The sequence below is a fragment of the Uranotaenia lowii genome, chromosome 3, assembly GCF_029784155.1.
Source record: "Uranotaenia lowii strain MFRU-FL chromosome 3, ASM2978415v1, whole genome shotgun sequence".
Taxonomy (NCBI): Eukaryota; Metazoa; Arthropoda; class Insecta; order Diptera; family Culicidae; genus Uranotaenia; species Uranotaenia lowii.
In genome coordinates this window covers 179935349-179955870 of record NC_073693.1, presented here as the reverse complement: position 1 = coordinate 179955870, position 20522 = coordinate 179935349, and the positions used below count along the sequence as shown (strand labels likewise).

The window sequence follows — 20522 nt, the reverse complement described above, 5'->3', positions numbered from 1 at the left end:
GAAGGTTGGGTGTATGGGGTCTCGAGTTGCACATTGTCTACTTCACTAGCAATGATGATATGAATGCATAATTATAACAAATTTCGTCCTTTTTCAAGTTTAAAAGGTGCACCAATATTCAATTCGAAAAAAACCTCAACCGCCATATTTGCTGCTATTTTAGCCAAGAAATTGAGCTTCGTTGCCTACCTGAAGGCGTTTTACCTATAATGATATCAAAAAGTGTGTTTTAAAAAGCGATATTTTCGATAAGGTTAGCATAAACCAAGGTTTTTTTTTTTGTCGAAGTTTGGTTTGCTAACATAAATACTTTTTAAAACATTCGATGTTTCAGTTATAATATTTCGGATTGTTTTTATTTCTGCCCACTCTTTTGATATGGTGCATTCTGTCCACTAGTTCTGGTGTTTTACCCCACGGTAGGTTTTCTAGCTGTTTTAGTTTTTCACAAAAATAATCTGATATTCGAGTTTTTTTTTTCTTTTTAGTAAAATAATAGGCAGCTCTCCTGCGATTGCATGAAAAAGGCGAAATACAGGTGTTATATACGCCCTAAGTTATGGAACAGACGTGGGCAGCTTCTTGGTTGGCCTGTAGTTCATTTAAAAAAACACCATTTTGATATCATCTAAGCCGAAGATTATCATCGGTTGAACGAGTTTAACTTTTTTTTTTTATTACAGATTTGTTCGAAGTTCTCATAATTCAATTACAAATTCGAGATATTTTTTTGAAAATCGGTACAATTCAGACAAGACCAATTTAAAAAAAATCCGGACAATTCGAGAGTTTTTGTAAAATTAGGAAAGTTTCTCGAGGATCTGGAAGAATCCTGATATATCGGGACACCTGGCACCTCTGGTGGAGTGATAAAACGCTTTCTTTGTTGTTTTTGGTAGAAGGAGAATATTTTACCGACATTTTCATAACTTCGATCAAATTGAACATTATTTTAGTTATTAGTTAGTTATTCCAATGTTCAAGGAAGAGAGAAAACGTGAATATTTTGAAAAAGAAGGGAGTTCATATTGTAAAATATAAGAGGCGCACGTGCCCTCACAAGTTGGACAAGACGTGCTATCACAAAAACCACGTGAAAGTTTATCACAAAATTGTGCGAATATAAACATTAAGTACATTCCGTTACGTTAAAATACTTAAATGCACGCTTCTTCCTGTTCATTGATTATATTAAATTGAAATAATTATTTTCTTATTTTTCTTTTTCCATTAACAGGGGACGTCATGGACGTTTTGGCCCTTATGAATTCGGCGATAAATTTCATCCTCTACTGTGCCATGAGCCGTCAGTTCAGGGATACCTTCAACTACTTGTTCCGTCCGAAATGTCTCGATAAATGGCTTCCGGTGTCGCAAAACGACGAGGAAATAGCAATGGGACAGCGTAACGACGACCGTGCCACAACACAAATTACTCAAGTTTAGCAATCCAGGGGGCGTCCTAATCACTGCCATTGTTGCACGCAGCTGTTGGTAGGAGCCTGCAGACGGTTTCATCTGAGCGAACAGCAAACAGCCACAACAGCAGCTTCCAAAGATTTGGCGGTGCTCTAGTGATGCCTCCGAGCAATTCTGCGGGAAGGTTGTCGCTCAACCTTCAAAACAAGTAAGCTAAATTAGTGATTTTCAACATGTCAAAACCAAACCGGGAGTTCGGTTTTGTTGTGTTGGCATAAGATGTTTTTTCCTTGAGAAATTGTGTTTAATTAGTGTTGAGAACTGGGTGCACTGCTCCTGCAAAGGGCGCACCCGAGATTACGCGACTACACCTAATTCTGACAACTGACAGAACAGCAGACGGCGTGCGAGTGTTTATATGAGTTTCTCCTTTTTTCTCAGCTTAATCTCTTGAACGTGGCCGACGATTGACGTGGTTTAATAAGTGATTGGTGAAAGTGATTATCAAGATCTTTATTTGAAAGTTAAACAAACCATTACAATATTTTTCCTTCTTTGCTATATTAGATTCACTCAAGGCGAGCAGGCTGCAATTATAGTTAATCTGAATAAGCCTGAGTTTCTCCTAAAAAGGTTAGATCTTATTGCCACTATGTCACGTTGTATTAACCATAACCTCAATTTCAAGATATCAAATCCTTTCCGGAAGAATTAGCAGAATAATCGTTGAATTAGTTGCGAGGAAACACTATTAATGTAAGTTTGAGTGAGATTGAACGCTTTGAAAACCAACTAACAACATGTTTATAATAAATTACAGTTTGAAGCGTTTCGCTACCAAAATTGTTTTTTTACTCGAATATTCAACAAACTTCAAAATTAATATGCCGGGATCAGCAATTGAAGGAAAGGATGGAACTCCAGGTTCAGAAGCAAATAATTGCGTCGCCTGTCGGAAGCCTGATTCGTGGAACAACATGGTCCAATGCGATACATGCAACAGTTGGTGGCACCAATCCTGTGCTGGAGTTACCGGTTCAATTAAAGAACGTCCGTGGAGCTGCCGGAATTGCATACCGGCAATAAGCGAGAGTTCCGTTTTGACTACGCCCATTGTCCGAAATCGACGAAGAGCACTCCAGCTGCAGCTGCTAGATGAGAAGCGCGCACTGGATCGCCTTGCCCGGGAAATCCGCGAAGAACAACTCAATTCGAAATTGGAAGAAATCCAAGCAGAGAAAAAATACGTTGACGAAAAGTTTAAACTGCTTCAGGAAGAGGACATCTCCGCAATTGAGGAGGAAGTCCACAGTGTCGTCAGCCATCGATCCCGCCAGAAACGAATACATTCCTGGATTGCCGAAACCGCCACTACGAACGGTGCTGTCGCTATCCAAGAGGGGCAGGCTCCAGGAAAGAATCAGCAGCAGCAGTTAAGCAACGCGATTCAACAAGAATTGGTGGAGAACATACAGCTGGGACAGGTCACTCCAAAACGAAACACAGGAGCATATCCCAAACGTTCGGTGGTGCCGAAAACCATCCCCGATTCCCACTTGTGCACATCTGAGATGGATATCAGCCCCATGCAGCCGACGACAGCCAAAATAACATCGAAAATGCCTCCAATGACAGAGGATTACGTGGAGGTTGTAGGTACCCAACCATTCGGGGTCCCATCAGGTATGCCGCCCGGGTACTATCAGGTTCCCGCAATCAACGGTATACAACAGCCTCTCCCCCTTAGCAAGACGATTCAACAGAATGCAGGTAAGACTGTTCCATTCACTTTGATTGACCAATCTCAACTGCCAGAGGAAGAAAGTGAGCCCCTTTCTCATCTCATAGAACAACTTGGACTGAGCCCACTAGAAAGATCTAATTTTTCCCATGTTAGGGACACATACCAACCTACGCCCTCCCAGATTGCTGCGCGCCAAGTAATGCATCGCGATTTGCCTGTGTTTTCAGGTGTACTCGCTGAGTGGCCAGTATTTATAAGTACGTTTACTGATACCACTTTAGCATGCGGCTATAGCCCAGCAGAAAATTTACTTCGCCTACAGCGTTGCCTGAAAGGCCCTGCTTTAGAAGCCGTTCGTAGTAAATTAACCATGCCAAAATGCGTTCCTCAAATAATGGAAACACTTCGTCTTTTCTACGGACGGCCCGAATTGATAATTAATGCGCTTTTAGAAAAAATACGTGCAACCCCACCCCCAAAACCAGACCGCCTCGAGACGCTAATTGAGTATGGAATTGCCGTAAATAGCATTTGTGATAACCTTGAGGCCGCTAATCTTTATGACCACCTTTCAAATCCGTCGTTGCTAGGAGAACTCGTCAGTCGATTGCCTGCTCATATCAAGTATCAATGGGCAACACATATTGCTACACTCAATGAGGTGAATTTGAAGACCTTTAGTTTGTTTATGAAAAACGCAGTACAATCAGTCAGCCGGGTTTGTGTGTACAGCGGTGCAGCGATGAACGAGAGCAGCAAAGCAAAGCGTGGTGCAGCACATTCGCACGTTGAGCCATCGAAGGATAGAGATGCTCCGGTCATGAAAGGATGTCCGAGCTGTTCTGGTGGGCATTACTTGAAGGACTGTACCAGATTTAAACACATGGATATAGACGAACGCTGGAAATTTATCCTTTCGATGGGAATATGCCGAATATGTCTCTTCGCTCACGGAAAAAGATCTTGCCGTAGCAACAACAGATGTGGGATTTCCATTTGCACGAATCGCCATCATTCGCTGCTCCACCCCCACAGTTCTTCGTCACCCCCAGTTGTATCCACGTTAAAGGCAGAAGAACCAAACAAAACTGAAAGGCAAAATGATTACATTGTCACCGGAGAAACTCTCTCACATCGAAGCTCAGACCGTGGGGTTCTTTTTAGAATAATCCCAATAAAAGTGTTTGGAAATGATAAAGTTGTGCAAACCTTTGCATTCATAGATGAAGGGTCCTCTCTTACGCTGATAGAAGAGGCACTGACCGATGAATTGGGACTTAAAGGAATGCATCAAACCCTGTGCCTGCAGTGGACAGGCAGCATGTCCCGTATGGAACCCAATTCTATGCTAGTCGATCTCGTTGTTTCCGGTTTGAATAATCAGAAAAACCTTTTGAAAGAAACGCGCACGGTTAAGGAGTTGACGCTTCCAGCACAAACGTTAAATTATGAGAACCTGGTCAACAAATACGATCATCTAAAAGGCCTACCAGTGGCCAGCTACGTCGACGCAGTTCCTCGGATTTTGATCGGTGTAAATAACCTACGTTTGACAGTGCCGTTACGAATCAGAGAAGGAAAAGCCGATGAACCAACAGCAGCAAAAACTCGATTAGGATGGTGTGTCTATGGCGGTAGTGGTGAACCGGAGAACTCGTCGATTAATTTCCACACCTGTAATTGTTCCGAAGCCGAGTCACTTCACAATATGGTACGTGATTTCGTCTCTCAAGAAGACACAGGCGTTTCGTTTGGAGTTAAGTTGGAATCAGCGGCAGATCAGAGGTCCCGTTCCATTTTGGAGGAATCGACGTGCAGAGTAGGAGAAAGGTTTTCCACTCGGTTGCTATGGCGTTTCGACGACTTTGAGTTACCCGATAGCTACCCAATGGCCGTGAAACGTTTGGAATGTCTTGTAAATGTTGCTATTACCTCCCCACCGGCGAATTAGGGACTCCCTTCTATGGGCCTCAGGGCGGCACGCTTATCCAAAGCAAGTCGCAGGGAATGTCACTCAAATGATCGGAAAACCCCTTATTATTGCACTTCTCGTTACTTTATTCTGAACGTGTTTGCACCACTGCCTTGTACCTCCCACTTTCTTAAAGCTAGGCTAACCTGTAGGGCCTCGCCCTTGTTGACACGAAGAATGTCCCGGAACTCTTGCAGGAACAAATGGAGCCGGACGCGATGTCACGATCGGGTAAGCGGTCTGGTTTTGGATGGAAACCTTTTTACGTTCGACCTTCCGTGTGCGCAGATTCGGAGCGTGGACACACCAAGGTTGTAAGTCACACGTCGGTGGCCTTTGAGGGTCGGGTTCGCCTTTTTGGAGGACGGCAATTATCCGCGACCGTTGCCAATCCGGAACCGTATCGATGGTTGGCCTAGTTTTGGCCTAAACCAAAAGGGGTCCTAGTTGCGAGAGAACTTGCATTAGGAATCAAGTCCTTAGGGCGGATACAAAATGGCGGTTCTTCGGTTCACTGGCTTACCTGGTGTCTGGCTGTGAGTTCTTCAACACTTCCAACTTGATTTTGCGGTTTAACTATTCGCGCTGAATGCTGTTGGAAAAGTGAACCAGCACCAGGCAGCCGCATTTTGACCGGCCTTGAACCATCAGTTCAGGTCGTTGCCTTCGCCTCTCTCGGAACCCGATCGCATTTCGTATTTCTCTCTTCAGGCGTCGCTGTCGATCGTTGTTGGCTACCAAGCGGTTTCGGTAACGTAGGTGTCAGCCATCTGGTTGTGGTTTGATGAGGCATGGTAGTTGTGTGCTATTGACGTGTGGCGCTGTCGTCGTTTCGAAGGTTGCATTTTTGGGGAAAAAACCTCACACCCAAATGATACCCACTGCGATTCTACATCAACCAAATCTACGCTACCTGCGAACAATCCCTAAAACCTCGATGGGAGCGTTATCTGGCGCTTACACTCTCCCCCGGACCGGGGAAAAATATTTGCTTTGTCATACAAAGTATAACAAAGTAAATATTTTTTTTTTTTTTTTTTTTTTTAGCAAACCTTCGCATATGCTTCAAAGTACACAAATAACGAATACCATCTGAACCTGACTTAACATTTCAAAATCCACTCGGTCGATTTAACCTATATTTACTGTAGCTCTTGAAACTTCACCCGCGATGCCGAACGAACTGACATCCAAAGTTGACTGAACAACGCATGAATGAAGCTAAATATTGTCATTGAGTATCGGGGTCATAAGGCATCAACGTCGATAAATCGACTCCGCTCTGTTTAGAGACTAGGTCTTTACTGGCCATCAACGTTACTTGAACTCCGGCCTCCAGCGATTAAGTTCCACAAGGAAAGCCTCTGACAATACCGCTTATCCATTTAGAAGGCTTAAAAGGTGATTTATAAACAAAACAAATAAATAATAAAAACTAATAATAAATACAAATTACAAGCATTATATACTATTATACAAATTCCAACAAAATTCAACAAAAATTTTACAAATGCCAAACACCTTAAAATACGTATAACAAATTAAAATAAACTAAAACTATTTATTAAAATTCGTATCACACTAATTTTAAGGACTGTTTACATTTATGCCCATCTGGTCTATACCGAATTGCGCATGAAAAAACAAATGTCACTTTGTCGGAGTTGCGTGCGATGTTATTTTCATTTGTGTGCGTGCGAGATCTCAAATTAATCAAACTGTCAAACAGAGCAAATCGTGGTTCAATAAAGACAAAACCACTTCTCGTCTAACCGCCTTTGCGAGTGGACTGAAAGCGGCTCCAAGTTGAGAAAGTGAAAGGGGAAAACGTATAAAAATTCAATAATAGTATAGTGTTTTAAGTTAATCCGAAAGCGAGTTTAAAAAATATCTAATGTGTAAGAGCAAGAAAAAAGGTGTATCAATAACAGCTGTAAATAATTAAATAGAGAAAAAGTAATTTTAAATTTAATAATAAGTTAGGCTAAGTGATCAAAACAAAATGGCGTCTCAGTCGGCGGATCTTAGGAATCTTCCACCGGATAAGGTAAGCGACATGACAGACGATGAATCGAACGACCAGGAAGTCTTCAGAGGCTTTCCGGACATGGCATACAACAGGAAACGGACAATTGATTTCACATTTGAACAAGAACAGAAAAAAACCAAAGCGTCATCATGCACACAAACAAAGGAAATGACCAAAAATATTACACTCACACAAACAGAGAATAACAACACCAATAACACACAGACACAATCTCAAATTGAAAGTAATCAAAAACCACATCCACAATCAACATCAAGCAAAAAAACCACACAAACAACACCAACAAAAAATCGTACATCAAATATTATCTTTATCGAAGCGATTGAAAAAAACAAAGAAAACAAAATGCTGGAACCTATGGAAATCGGCAAATTTTTACATAATGCGAACCTAGATCAGTTTTGCGAACTAAAACGCGCGGGACTTTTTCGGTACAAACTTATCTATAAATCACCAGAACAAACCCAGAAAATATTAAACGCCTCGGAATTTTTAAAAATCAACAACATTAAATCATATATCCCACAAATGATGCGAGAAACTACAGGAGTAATTAGAAACATCCCAACATCAATAAAAGAACAAGAAATTTTAGAAAATGCGATTACTGATAGAAAAATCATCAAGGTAGAAAGAATCAAAATTAAAGATAAAAATTCGAAAACAGAAAAGCTCATTGAAACAAAAACAGTTAAGATTACGTTCGAAGGATTAGAATTACCCAGAGTTATTCAGATATACGGAGTTTTTGCAAAACCTGAAAATTATTTTTACCCAGTACGCATCTGCAACAAATGTTGGAGATTAGGTCACAAAACCGCGGCTTGCAAGGGAAAAGATACTTGCAAAACCTGCGGCAAATTAATTGACGAATCACACGAGTCGTGTAAACCGGAAACGCTACCCATTTGTAGGAACTGCAAAGGGAACCATTTACCCACAGAAAAGAACTGCCCTGAAAGAATCAGGAAAGAACATATAAATGTGGCGATGACCATTAACAAAATGACATACGTCGAAGCGGAACAACTTTATCCGAAGACTAAAAACCGTTTTTCACTACTTGAAGAGTCTACCGACGAATTCCCATCGCTGGAACGTCCAAGTAGCTCCCAAAAGAACTTCAGATACACGAATACCCCAACCAAAATAGTCAGCTACAGCAAAATCATAAACAGCGTTAAAAAACAAAAATCCATACCCAGAACTTCAAATAATTCCTTCTCAAAAACAGATATAGTTCTAGAACCAACAAAACCTATAATTCACAATCCATACAAAACTTCAGAAAAAGAAAAACTTCAAACAGAATTTAACAAGATACTAGAATCACAACTCGAAAAGATAATTGAAAAAACGACGAATAAAAATACAAACACCATCGATAAAAACTTACTACTCATAGAAATTCAATCAACTATAGAAAAAGTCCTAAGCGGAATTAACCGATCTAATTCTAACAACGAAGAAGAAGAAATAAATATTTTAGATTTACCAGTTATAAATGAAGAAACAATTGAAATAATTTAAAAAAAAATCTCTCAAATTACAAAATTTGTTTAAATAGACTTTAACTTCTTGAAATTAACAAAAATGGCTAACTTTACGAATAATCTTAATATCGCTCAACTTAATATAAGAAGTCTTAGACCACTACAGAAGAGAGAAACAATGAAAACTTATTTAACAACAAAAAACATTCACATTTTCTTGCTACAAGAAACCTGGCTTAAGCCTGAAGAAAAATTCAAATTCCTAAATTACAGTTTCGTTAACAACTGTAGACCAGATGGCTACGGCGGTACGGCCATCCTTATTCACCCTACACTCATTTATGAACTAATCACAATCCCTCAAGTTGACCTAGAATTGACAGCCATCAAAATCAAAAACTTAAAAAAACATACTATATTTATATCAGTATATATTCCACCAGACGAAAATCTTAACAACATAAAAACGTCACTTAAAAACCTTTTTGACTTTATGTCTAACAATCAGAACGATGTCATACTAGCAGGTGATCTGAACGGTCACCACCCATTATGGGACAATCAGGCGACAAGAGCAGATGCCAGAGGCGAATATATCAGCGAACTAATAGACGAACATGAAATAATCTTTTTAAACAATGGTGAACCCACAAGGTGGCCCGATATCAACAAAAATCCATCCGCCTTAGACCTTACATTAGTAACACCTTCAATAGCTAGCTCAATAACTTGGAAAGTGAGTGAAGAAGACATTGGATCCGATCACAAGTTAATCGAATGTCAAATCGAAAACATTAACAAATTTAGTATCGACTATCCTAAAAAAATCACGAGTAAATCCAAAGCAATAGAATATTTAAACCAAATTGATCCATGTTCAATCGAAAACACAGATCAAATGATTAAAAAAATTGAAGAAATAATCAAAAAGGCAACATATTCCATTACCCCAGGTAGCAATAAACAAACTAAACCTTATTGGAACGACAAAATAAAAAATTTGTATAAAGAAAAAAATAAAAAACATATTAACTTTAGGAAAAATCTTACATTACAAAATAAACTAGACTACAAGAAAGCAGAGAGAGAATTTTACAAAGAACTGAAAGAAGAAATATTTAAGTACAGAAATAAAATGCTTGATGAAATAAATGAGAACACAAACATTAAGCAAATGTGGAACATAATTAGAGCAATAGGAGGTAATTTTAAGAACAAAGAAAATTTAGAAATAATGACAAACGAAGAACTATCAAAAAAATTTATCGAAGAAAATTTTGAAAAAGAGGAAACTCCGATACAATTTCTGTCGAGCAATTTTGATGTTCAGGAAGAACAATATGTAAAAGAACTAAGCATTGAAAATATGCTCAAAACAATTAAAAAGAAAAAAGATACCTCGGCGGCAGGAAATGACAATTTTTCATATTTCATGCTAAAAAACATCAGCCTACCCCTACAAACCAAATTTCTAGAACTTATCAACGAAGTATGGGTAAAAGGTATTATTCCAAAACAGTGGTTGGAAGTAAAAATAATACCAATATTAAAACCAAACAAAGATAAATTATTGCATACCTCCTACAGACCGATATCATTGATAAACATCAATCTCAAAATTATTAATGTACAAATTAAAAATCGTTTAAATAGATACATAGACCAACATAACATATTACCACCTTTATCGTACGGCTTCAAAGAAAACACCTCCGCGATAGACTGTGTTAACCATTTAGTTGCAACGATAACAGAAGCGAAGAGAAACAAATCATATGTAACAACAATATTTCTAGATTTGACAAAAGCATTTGATTCGGTCGACGTCAACATACTTCTGAAAAATTTAGATTCATTAAAAATACCAACAAATATTCTTAAGTGGCTACATACATATCTCACCCAAAGAAAGATAATTTTAGAAACAGCAAACACTAAAATAGAAAAACTAACAGACAAGGGACTACCCCAGGGATGCCCACTGTCCCCTTTGCTTTTTAACTTATATACGATAACCTTACACAATATTACTACTGATAAAGTAATTTTAAAACAATTTGCTGACGACTTCGCTATCACTATCATAGGCGAATCCATGGAAGAAATTGAACGAACAGCAAATATTATACTTAATATTTTTGAACAAGAACTATCAAAACTGAAAATAGCAGTAAATCCTGAAAAATCCGCAGTTATACTGTTCCATGCTAGAATAGCTGACCGCATAAACATTCGAATAAATAACAAACCTATAACACAAATAGACAAACATAAATATTTGGGATATATAATTGACAATAAATTGTCTCACAAACCACATATCGCGTATTTAGAAACCAAAGCTAGGAAAAGGTTGAATATTATAAAAATGATAGCCCGAAAATCGACTGGAGCACACCCCCAAACGGTTCTAAAGGTGAATAATGCGATAATCAGATCCCAACTAGATTATGGAATCTCCATATACGGGGGCACAGCTAAATCAAATCTAAATAAACTTAACACCATATATAACGCTTCTATCAGAACTAGTCTCAGACTTTTAAAATCAACTCCCACGAATGTACTTTATTCGGAAGCAGGTGAAATACCTCTTAAATGCAGAGCAAATTACTTAACTAAAAAACAAATGCTTAAAGATTTTTTGTTTCAGAAACCAATCACCGATATCACAAATAAATTCATAGAATACAATACCTTACCAAAATTCTATACATTCCTTGAAAGAACAGTTTTCGAAAATAATTACCTTTTAGCAATAACATCCCAACCCAAAATTAACACATTCAGCGAAAAACCATTAGAGATACATAAAATCCACCTTTCAATCCCAAACCTGAAAAGAAACGAAATGAATAATGATACAATCAAAATTATAACTAATAGTCTAATTCAAGAAAAATATCAAGATTACATTCAATTTTTCACAGATGGATCCAAAACACCTGATGAAGCAGGAGCAGGCATATGGATAAACTTAAATAATGAAAAAATCTCGATTAGATTAAACAAAGAACTTTCCATTATGAATGTAGAGCTCACAGCAATCAAAATAGCACTAGAAATAATTGAAACCAAAAATAATTCAAACTTCGTCATTTGTACGGATTCTAAATCTGGATTAGAAAGTATTAGAAACCAAAAAGTAAAAAATAACTACATAGTTGCAGAGATTGTTAACAAATTGAAAACAAGCAACAAAAACATCCACCTACAATGGATTCCGGCTCATGTAGGAGTGGGTGGAAACGAAACAGCTGATCAGCTAGCGAAAGAAGGTTGCCTCTGCAATAATTTTTATTACTCAACAATTCCACTAAATGATGGAATGAATATTGCCAAAAACGAATCCTTCGAAGAATGGAAAATGATCTACAAAAAAGAATCAGAAATTAAAGGTAAAAAATACTACAATTTACACCCCCAACCATACACACAACTTTGGTGCAAAAACTTAAACCTCGAAACACACGAAATAATAACAATCGGAAGACTAAGGACACACCACATCTTGACAAAAGAAAAACTTTATCAGTGGAAGATTGCGAGAGACGAGAACTGCGATCACTGCCAGGTAAAAGAAGATATTAATCACATTCTATTCAATTGCACTAAATATAGAAATAGATCTAAATTTCAATCTTTAATCATAAATAATGATATAGACACTATCTTAGAAAAAGCTGACATTAAAATTTTAAAGGAAATAGCTAAATTCATAAAGCTAAATAACATCAATATTTGAAATAAAACAGCAACCTTTTATGCACCTTAACCAGTTCAAGCACGTATAAAATAAACAAAAAACCCTTGCTTAGGAAAACAACTAAAACCACTGTAAATTTTTACCGCGTAAAGATGCATATGTAGCACAAACCACCCCTGAATCTGACAAGACTTGGCAGTTTAGCTGAACGTCAGCTTGCCATAAAAGAGAAGAAGAAGAAGAAGAAAGACAAAACCAAGCATGTGCGGATCCAAAAATTTATTCCTTGTTTTAAATGCGTTACTTGTGGGGAATTTAACTTTAAAAATCGTAAGGTAAGTATTAATGTACTCTTTCCTTTGGCTTTAATGCTGGAATACTTGGTGTTATGGGCGATTCGATACATTAGACCATAAACAGATTTTCGGCCTTTCTAACCTAACTGTTTTTTTTTCCTGGTGACCTTGACCGAGAAAAAGATCATTGACCTTGACCATGATTCTTATGTTTGTTTACATTTTTTTTATAAAACCTTATTAGAATTTAAATATTTTTTTATGAATCTAACTGGTATTACTATTTAGATTTTGAACTAATGATTTCTTTTTTTTCAGGACTATTTACCAAAAACGAAAGAGGAAAAAATGAAGGAAAAGGTGAGAAAAAGGAAGAGCGGAGAAGTATTAATTTGGATGACGTAAGGATGCATTACGATCAGCAAGTGTACTCGAGGACTAATTCTACTGCAAACCACAATAACTAGTGTTCGTAAAAGTGAATGGCTTGCTGCCCGGTGAATTGCTTCCACGGAGTGTGGTTCAGACCCGCTTTTATTCTCGAACTGTACTCAAAGGGTCGGATGGCCGGACTGACCATGCTTTCTATCCCTTTGGAGGAAACAAGCTTAGGAATTGCACATCATCGACCCCATCGCCCTACCGGCTCAGGCTAATCATCCGATGGGATATTGTCGCCGTTTGCCAGGATTCCCTCAGCTTAGCATCTACGCAGCTATGCTGGTAAGTCAACCAGATATTTTTATTCTTTTGGATTTCTCTAGTTTTTGTTACGACTCAAATTGAATCTCTCGCATAAGCATAGCAATGAGGGAGCATGTAGAGTAAGCAGCAATTTACTACCCGCAGCTATAGCTGGAATTTTGTTGTAAATAATGAGGCCTTGCAACTATTCTTGTTTCGTTTTGTGGGACAGTAGTCTACCGTTTGGGTTCTACCCAGATAGGGTAATTATGGCACTACACAATGAATAAAATATCTTCAACAGATTTGATTTTTTTTTTTTTTTTAGTAGACCATCCGTTGCTACCTAAAAAACCATCATTAGAAGAGACTTAGGTGCAAATCTTTTTTCTTGCTACTTGGGCTGATGGTAATGTGAATTTTTATTCTTATATGTGATTGCCCTATCTATTTAGCTGATTTCCCTTGCCATGTTTTAAACACTTGAATAATTCTGTTAGACGTTTTAAATGAATGTGTAGCTACATTTTAACAGACATTATCATGCAATACTCTGTTTCTTCTTACAATCCCTTACTGAAAATTAGTACAAGAGATTTAAAATTGTGTGGCATCCTTAGTTATCAGTACTTCATTATCACTGTTAAAGGATTTTCTTTTTTTTAAGATTTAAGGTCAGCCGCAGAAAATATGCCCAATGATTTGCCGTTCAAATCAGCTAATTCATAGGAACTTGTTCCCTTTTTGTTAACAATAATGCAAGGGACATATTGTGGGCCTAGTTTGGCGTTGAAATTGTTGCCTGCTGACGAAAGTCTGAAATTTTTTTTGTACACCCGCTGCCCTATTGTAAAAGGTGGTGCATGCTGTTTATGACGGAGATCGTAGCGTCTTTTATTTTCATCATACGCCTTTTTAAGGTGCTCAACTACAAGCTCTCCCATTCTTTTGCTCACACCTTGCCACCGTTCCATCCTATCACCTACAGACTCCTCCCTGGTTTGTTCCAACCCGTGATCTGAGCCTTTAGAAACTATTTCGTGACCAAAGACTACACAGTGTGGGGTAAACCTAGTCGAGGCATGGATCGTGTTGTTCAGTACGAACTCCATTTCGGAAATTTTCACATCCCACAGCTTTTGATCTTGCTTGACATAGGATCGTATCATGCTGTTGATGGTCCGATTAAGTCTTTCTGCGGGATTTGCTTGACTATGGTGACGAGCACTTGCCCAGTGCTGTACTTCATATCGGCTCAACAATGCTTGAAATTCTTTAGACAGAAAAGAACTCGCATTATCTGAGATAATGATCTGGGGAACCGCGAAGCGTCTGAACCACGACTCTTCCAGATGCTTACATAGGCTTACACTCGAAATCTTTCTCACGGGGACTAGCCGGCAATACTTAGAAAAGATGTCTAAGACAACTAACAAGTGAGCGTTTCCCTGCTTGCTCCGTGGTAAAGACTGAATATAATCTAGGCAAATCAACTGGAAGGGTCGGGTAGCAATTCTTTGTTTTCCCATCTCTGGTATTCTCGAGATAGTGGAGTGCTTGTTCTCTTTACAGCTCTCGCATTTGCTGATGTACCTTTTTACATCGCTGCTCATGCGAGGCCAGTAGTATCGCCTTTTGATCTTTTCTACACATTTGTCAAAACCGATATGAAGATTTTCATCGTGTTCTTGGTTTAGGATTTCGTTTCTAATAGACGCAGGAATACACTGTTTCCATTCGAACCGATAATCCAATGTGTCCGCTTTGGAGGCCACGAATTTGAACAATTTCTGGTCCAAAATTCTGAAATCCACATATTTTTCCGGATCCTCCTTTACGGCCGATAAAAGATTTTCATACCACCCGTCCTCGGACTTAGTATCCAGTGTCTCGATAGAACGGGATAACGCATCGGGTACTACATTGTCCTTCCCCTTTCGATGCCGGATGTCCATGTCAAATTGCTGAAGTGTGATACTCCATCTACTGAGACGTGAGGACGATCGCCACTTCGCGCGCATAATAAAAGTAAGAGCAGCCGAATCAGTCACTAATGTGAATTTAGTTCCTTCAACGTACCCTCTAAACTTTTCTATACTGCGGAGTGCAGCCAACCCCTCCTTCTCAGCAGCGTGGTATCGCAATTCAGCACCCTTCAATTTTTCAGAGAAGTACGCAATAACTTTCTCCTCTCCGTCATGCGTTTGCGTAAGGACACCGGCGATCGCGTTATCACTGGCGTCCGTTTGGATCACGAAAGGAAGAGAAAAGTTGGGGTTAGCCATGACTGGAGCTGCAATCAACCGTTCTTTGATTGTTTGAAATGCCATCCCGGCGGCCTCATTCCATATCACTCGCTTTGGCTTGTTTTGAAGCAAGTCAGTGAGCGGCGCAACCATACTACTGAAGTTGTCGATAAACCTACGGTAATAATTTACCATACCGAGGAATCGTCTCAGTTGTCGAATTGATTTGGGCACCTGATATCCGATGATCGCCTGAATGCGATCAGGATTAGGTCTCAAACCGTCTTTGGATAAAATGTATCCGAGATAAGGTAATTCATGGCAACAAAATTTAGACTTTTGCAAATTAATACAAAGGTTGGCTTCCCCCAGACGTTTTGCTAATTCCTTTAATTTGACCATGTGATCCTCGAACGTCAGTGTGGCTACGACAATATCGTCTAAGTAGACAAATATTGCCGGTTCTAACGCACCATAACCTAACACACGGTCCATGCACTTGCTGAGCGTGGCTGGACTTCCGACTAAACCCATCGGGCAGGATTTATATTGAAATAATCCACGACCCGGGACCGAAAACGCCGTGAACTTCCGAGAATCGGAATTCAACGGAATTTGCAAGAACGCCTGTGATAGGTCAATAGTGGTTAGAAACTTCACCGGCCCTAAGTGGCTTAGGATCCGGTCCTGATGCGGCAAAGGATACGCATCACGTTTGGAACGTTCGTTCAATTTGCGAGCATCTAAACACAACCTAACTTCGGGACTATCACGTTTAGCCACGGGAATAATTGGCAATGCCCAATCAGAATCCGAGGGTTCAACGATATCATCCCGAATTAAGTTGTCTAGAGCTCGCTGAACTTTTGCGTGAATATGTGGACTCCAGGGATAGGGATTTTTTCTGACTGGATCCATATTTTTGCATTCATCTTTCAGATGAATGACATGCTCAATAATGTGTGTTTTTGTGAACTTTCCTGGTTCGGCAACTATGAAAAGCTTTTTAACTTCTTCTAGTTCCTGTAATTGTTCTGCTGTTAACGTTTCTTCTTCTTCTTCTAGTTCGTCGGGAGTCTCGTCATCAAGAACATCCATGGGCTGATTCCGGATACTTGGGCAAATATCAAAGCTCAGCCAAAAGTCGTACCCCAGCACACATCTGCGCTGTAGTTTTGGTGCAAACAAAACCGATAAAATCTTCGTAGAGCCATTAAATGTGATGGGAACTTCAGCACATCCCACTACTTCCAAGCTATCCCCTGAAGCAGTCTGCAGATTAACCGATGCTGGCAATAACTTGAGAGCCAAAGATTTTATAATTTTGTTCGCTCCAAGACCAAGAACAGTTCGGGCTGCTCCGCTATCCAGCAATCCGATCAATTCAAATCCCATCAGCTGGATTTTCACAAACGGTCTAGAGTCACCGCTAAGCTTGACAAGCAGTGGAGCTATCTCGTCAACTTCAGCAGTCACTTCCACTTGTGAGTAACCCAACCGATACAAAATCGTAGTTGAATCGGAATCTGAAACAGCTTGAGGACTTTCGAGCTTTTCCGGTTGACTACTCTGCCTCACTGAGTAGTCCCTTTCAAGTTTTTTGATTCACAGTAGGGACACTCCGAAGTAGCGAACCCCGGGAATCCACAAGACCAGCAGAAAAAATTCCTATCCTTTGGACAGTCTTGGAAATTGTGTCCAAATTCGTGGCAATTGAAACAAACCCCTTCCTTTATTGGAATATATGCCCTAACTATTCTTTGTAACGCACCGGTCCCACTAGGGCCTGGTTTGGGATCATGTTTGTTACCAGAGTGGGCCTGCGCAGGTTGTTTGGGTTTCTGATAGCCTTTTGGACCTCCCAAAGCTCTCCGATTATCTTTTTGATAGCCTGCCATCTTGTTTCTAGGTTCGGTTTTATAAAACGGGTCCTCATTGTGTCCCGAAAAATGCTGCAGCCGGTTTTGTTGATCGAAAACTCTCCGATCATATTGCTGTAGTTCTTCGAGTTGTGCCGAAGATCTACCTGGGAATCTATCACCTTTTTGAGCATAATATTGACCATTGATTGCATCGAACTTCTTTCCAAATTCCCTCATTTTAGGAATGCTGTTCACGTTGGCCGCTAGCATCGCAATTTTACAATCTTCTCTATTATTCCGGAAAAGGACGTCGAATTTTTTTTTCTCATCCCACGAACACGACATGTTGCGGAATAAGCGGACCATATCGAGGTAAAAATCTTGGAACTTTTCCCTCTGGCCCTGTCTGCGAGCATGCAACAGACGTTCGTATTGGAAATCTAAATCAACTGGTAAGAATTCATTTTTTAATTCACAAACTAAATTTTCCCACGTACCAAGCTCATTGTTTCCATTGATTTCCATGAACCAAGAGCGCGCCTTTCTTGTAAACAAGTAGTGTGCTGATGCGAAAAGATCCGCATTGGAATAACCTTCCGACCTAGCTGTAAACTCCACTTCCTTCAGAAACTCGTTAAGTTTTCGGCCGTTATCCATCCCATCATAGCGCACCGACCACTTGTGAATCGGTAGATGATGTTCTCTTCTAGAACGACCGTCTACTTCCTCCCCCAGATGGTTTGCGCTTGCATGGGTGGATCTCGGCTTCAACTTGTCCCCAAAACTATCCAACGAACTGCATCTACCTTTAAGCCATTCACAAAAATCTTGTGTAGCAGTATTTTTTTGCAGATCTGTGTTGGCGCGGGCTGCTTCCTGGTTGTTATTTATTCGGGTGCTGTTCGACGATTTAATTGGCAAATTTACCGCTTTAGTTTTATTTTCACTCGCGACTTCTAAGGCTTCTATGCGCTGCAGAAGTTGACTAATAACAACTTTTAAACGTTCGTTTTCGGAAGCTAATCTAATTATGGTTTCATCTCTACCCCCGTTCATTTCGCTTCGCTCCTTTTCTAATTGTTCTTCCTCAAATTCATCCTCCATTTCAACTTCTTCAATTCTTTCCAAACTTTCTTGTTGTCCTTCTTTCGGAGAATGTTCTTGTTCATCTTCTTCTATTTCAACATTTTCTATTTCTCTATTAATTTCCATCGCTAATTCTTTTTGAAAGCTTTCGTTGATTATGCTTAGTTCGGTTTGCCTAACGTCAGCGAATGGTGAGACAATCGAATAGAATTTAACTATCAACCTCATGCATTCCATTGCTACGATTGTTAAATTATTCAGGTCTTTTTCATCCTTAATATGTGGTTTGAGACGATGCATGCGGAAAAAAATATGGATGAGTTGAGATTTAAATATTTGATCAGGTACTTTTTTTGTCTTAGTCCCTTCAAGAATCTCTTGAATGTTTTTCAATTTGGTTCCACACCAATTTAGTTCCTGCTCCACTGATTCCCAACAAGCCAAATAATCTGCTTTGTTTTCTTTAATTTCAGATTTCAATAGACCGCGTAGCGAACGTTCTCTCCTCGATCTGGAATCATTCGGAATAAGTGCATTACGAACATGCAATTCGTGGTTTAGTTCCTCTTCAGCGAGATGTGCCGTATTTAGCATAGAATAAAGTTTTCTTAAATGCATCAAATCCATTTTATAAGAAATAATAGAAAAATAGAAAAAGAAAAGAGTTGGTTTCTAAAAATCAAATTAACTAATTAAAAGTGTAACAAATTTATGAAAATAATGAACACTTAAACAAAACAAGTTAAATTTGTAGAATTATCTAAATTTAGATTAGTGTATATTTAAGTTTAAATTTAAAATTCACTAATAAATAGTGTTTCCCCTTGTTGTTATTATTTAAATTTAAAGAACTTCACACAGCACAAATGAGATTAAACGCAAATAATATACTTTGTTAAAACTTAAGGTTTTAACCAAATGTAGGACTTAGGTACACACTTTTAAGCAATCGTGTTATTCAGTCTATTTAGACATCAGAACCCCTTCAAAGCAAGTGAAAATTTCAAGGCAGTGCAAATGTAAGAAAAATTTTCCAGATTTCAGTAAAAGTTGAAATGAGAAGGCATGGGCGTTTTCCCAGAGACGTACGCAAGATACTTGAGCTACCTCTCTACGATATGCGTGGTAAGACTATGGAAAGTTGGGCGCCAAATATGTAAATGTTGCTATTACCTCCCCACCGGCGAATTAGGGACTCCCTTCTATGGGCCTCAGGGCGGCACGCTTATCCAAAGCAAGTCGCAGGGAATGTCACTCAAATGATCGGAAAACCCCTTATTATTGCACTTCTCGTTACTTTATTCTGAACGTGTTTGCACCACTGCCTTGTACCTCCCACTTTCTTAAAGCTAGGCTAACCTGTAGGGCCTCGCCCTTGTTGACACGAAGAATGTCCCGGAACTCTTGCAGGAACAAACGGAGCCGGACGCGATGTCACGATCGGGTAAGCGGTCTGGTTTTGGATGGAAACCTTTTTACGTTCGACCTTCCGTGTGCGCAGATTCGGAGCGTGGACACACCAAGGTTGTAAGTCACACGTCGGTGGCCTTTGAGGGTCGGGTTCGCCTTTTTGGAGGACGGCAATTATCCGCGACCGTTGCCAATCCGGAACCGTATCGATGGTTGGCCTAGTTTTGGCCTAAACCAAAAGGGGTCCTAGTTGCGAGAGAACTTGCATTAGGAATCAAGTCCTTAGGGCGGATACAAAATGGCGGTTCTTCGGTTCACTGGCTTACCTGGTGTCTGGCTGTGAGTTCTTCAACACTTCCAACTTGATTTTGCGGTTTAACTATTCGCGCTGAATGCTGTTGGAAAAGTGAACCAGCACCAGGCAGCCGCATTTTGACCGGCCTTGAACCATCAGTTCAGGTCGTTGCCTTCGCCTCTCTCGGAACCCGATCGCATTTCGTATTTCTCTCTTCAGGCGTCGCTGTCGATCGTTGTTGGCTACCAAGCGGTTTCGG

At 39.5% G+C, this 20522-nt stretch overlaps 1 protein-coding gene across 1 annotated transcript in view; it reads left to right on the top strand.

Moving 5' to 3' along the window:
* The window catches only part of LOC129751624 (G-protein coupled receptor dmsr-1-like), a 157028-nt gene that overhangs the window by 102715 nt on the left and 33791 nt on the right, over positions 1-20522 (top strand). Inside the window, exon 4 of the mRNA XM_055747230.1 lies at positions 1238-1627. Within this exon, the coding sequence (XP_055603205.1) occupies positions 1238-1446 (209 nt within the window). The 3' untranslated portion in view covers positions 1447-1627. The remainder of the gene's footprint in view (positions 1-1237; positions 1628-20522) is intronic.